Here is a 2,823-nt window from a genome sequence, read left to right as displayed (position 1 = left end):
ATCGGCTGGGGGGGGCGGAGCTTGCGCTTATCTAGATTGGTGGGAAAAATCACGCCAGATTACATTTGCATACAAATAAAATATATTTATGGTATTTCTTTTTGACCTTTCTGTAGCTGTAGTTGTATAGTTGTAGGCTAGTCTTATGCAATGGTATAGTTTAAGACAACTCTAATATTGCATGCTTTTCCAGGTGTATCCACAGGTTCTCACTCACTGATGGCTTTTGCAACATACATAGATGGACAAACACCATTTCCTGAGTTCAGTGTTGTGGTGATGTTGGATGATGTGCAAATAGTGTATTATGACTCAGTCACATGGAAAGTTGTCTATCGCTCTCACAGTGAATCACAGTACTATGATGAAGAGCAAAGTGATGGTGGTGTTGTATTTCAGTATATATATAACAACCTGAAACAGCAAGCATTTTATCTTAAGGATCACCTAAATCACACATACCACACAGGTTAGTTCAAGCAACAAACTGATAACACCACACAATACATATCAATTATATCATTTTTATGTTTATGCACACAGAATATAAAAGAAACATGTGCTAGAGACAGTAATGATAAAACAAGTATTCATTTTCAGTAAAGACTAACAGGTCTTAATTAAAATTCTTACATTTCTTTTCATTCATCTACAGGTGTACATGTTCATCAGAGACTTGTTGGATGTGAATTAATGAACAATGATAAACCAGGTCTACTTAAGTCATGGGATGCTTTTGATCAACTAAATACAGAAGAGTTTGCCTTTAATGCAGAAAAAAACGATATGCAAGTGAAAAAGCCATGGATGTCATGGAGCCAACAAGAATGGCATAATAAAAAGTTCCTGCATGAATATATTTATCAACCTATTTGCATTAAAACATTGCGGAGGTATCTGAATATGGAAAAGAACAATGTGATGAGGAAAGGTGAATCGACCTAATTTACTTCAGTATAATTAAGATAAATATGACCCAGGCAGAAGTGCTGACAGAAAATACATCTGCTTTCGAATGTTTTATAAATCACAAATGTACGACTAATGCAGTGAACCCAACAGTTAAACAACAGTAACACTTCTCATCCTTCTCTTTAGTGAAACCCAGAGTCAGACTCATGAGGAAGACGCTCTCAGACTCTCAAGGGCTTCAGATCAGCTGTCTGGCCACTGGTTTTTACCCCCGTCACATTAACCTGACCCTGTTCAGAGATGGTCAGCCTGTGGATGATGATCAGATCACAGGAGGAGAGATTCTGCCCAACGGAGACGGAACTTACCAGATGAGGAAGAGTTTGGTGATCAGTGAAGAAGAGCTACGTGAGGGACATAAATACAACTGTTCAATGAAGCACCTCAATCTGGACAACAAACTGGACATTATTTTTGGTAAAGCAAAACTAGCAATTAAGTAAAATGCCCCTTTGGAAATCAAATTCAACATTATGTTTAATAACAACTGTCTATAGCTTAATGATTTATTTATTATTATTATTTTTAATCACTTCACCCCAACTTCAGATGTGGCTGAATCTGACCCAGGATCTTTCAGTCTGTCTGTAGTTATCAGTGTGCTGGTGTTCATGTGTGGGGCTGTTCTCATCATAACTGCACTCATCATATGGAGGAAGAGATGTGCTGCTGGTAAATGCTCTGTAAACCCAATTAGAAAAAAAAAAGAAACCAAACTCTTCACTCTCCAGTTTCTGTAGAGACACTTTCAGAGTTTACCTTATATGCAGTTTTATATTTCTGTAGTGTTATTGTTTATTCATCCTGGTTTAATTTTCATTCTTATTCAGGACGAGGATCTGAGACATCAAAGAGTGATTATTCCCTTACTCCATGTAAGTAACTGTGTTTAATGGGATAATATGAATTAATCAATATTTTAATTTCAGGCTTAAAATTTTGGACATGACAAGATGAAGATTTTTTTTCTTTCAGCTTCCGTGCAAGATGAAACATAAAAAAGAATCTACATGGGCTTACATTATCAACCTATATTCAAGATAATACATGAAAAAGTTATAAAGCTTTACCATTTACTTGGTGGATGTCATTTGTGTTACGATAATAATTTTAGCATTAATTTTACGATAATGACCATCTGATTTTATTCAGTCTGACTGACCGATTTTGCTTTATTAAAAGGACAAGATAATGTAATATAGACACAGAACAGTGTATAGTATGCAACATAAACATTTGAGCCTGTCTGGTCTGAAATCATAATAATGTTTAAGGACATTGTCTCCTGCTGTATTGTTGTGCAATATTTTTTTATACTGAATTTTTTTGTTCACTGTTATTCTGTTGGATGGTTTTACCTTTGTACGGTATTATAGATATTTACATGTTTTTTAGAAGTAATTTGGCATGCTGAATAAAAACTTGAGTCATCATGCATGAGTCATCTACTTTGTGTCTTTTATGTTATGAACAATGTAATGGGAGATTGTGCCCTAGATGAACAGGACACCTGACACATTTAGTGCTATATGACATTGCTTAGTTACAACTCAATATTCTTGAAATGTATTGTTTTCACTTTCCTTTTGAGACGGCACACATAGCATGGAAAAGTTTTTAGAAAAAGACAAAGACCTTTGTCTTGTAAATCAGAAATATATGAAAATATTCATAAAATAAGTTCAGATCAGTGATATTTACAAGTCAAAAGAGGAGCTGACTTCAAAGGAGCAATCATAGTGTGAACTTAAGCTGTCATCACTTAAACTTCATTATATCGGTGTTCATGGAACATGATACTAAAGAATTCCAAATGGCATTATAACAGATAAAATTTTAAATATACAAAGA

The 2,823-nt window shown here is 34.7% G+C and overlaps 1 protein-coding gene across 3 annotated transcripts; it reads left to right on the top strand.

The window, feature by feature from the left end:
• Positions 1-206: 206 nt before the first annotated feature.
• Positions 207-2,398, top strand: LOC131546012 (major histocompatibility complex class I-related gene protein-like). 3 transcript variants are annotated; one of them, XM_058785288.1, is made up of 7 exons: positions 207-263; positions 348-469; positions 656-931; positions 1,099-1,389; positions 1,522-1,644; positions 1,803-1,847; positions 1,948-2,398. In XM_058785288.1, exons 1-7 carry the CDS (start codon positions 220-222, stop codon positions 1,968-1,970), a joined length of 924 nt encoding a protein of 307 aa, XP_058641271.1. In that variant the 5' UTR covers positions 207-219; the 3' UTR covers positions 1,971-2,398. The 3 variants fall into 3 exon arrangements, 2 of the variants coding, with proteins under 2 accessions (XP_058641271.1, XP_058641270.1); XR_009272573.1 differs by having other exon boundaries at positions 215-469; positions 1,553-1,644; positions 1,948-1,959; XM_058785287.1 differs by having other exon boundaries at positions 215-469.
• The last annotated feature ends 425 nt before the right edge of the window (positions 2,399-2,823 follow it).

This window comes from Onychostoma macrolepis, chromosome 08 (genome assembly GCF_012432095.1).
Source record: "Onychostoma macrolepis isolate SWU-2019 chromosome 08, ASM1243209v1, whole genome shotgun sequence".
NCBI lineage: Eukaryota > Metazoa > Chordata > Actinopteri > Cypriniformes > Cyprinidae > Onychostoma > Onychostoma macrolepis.
Note: the sequence above shows the minus strand (reverse complement) of the source record. Positions and strands in the feature narration are given on the sequence as shown.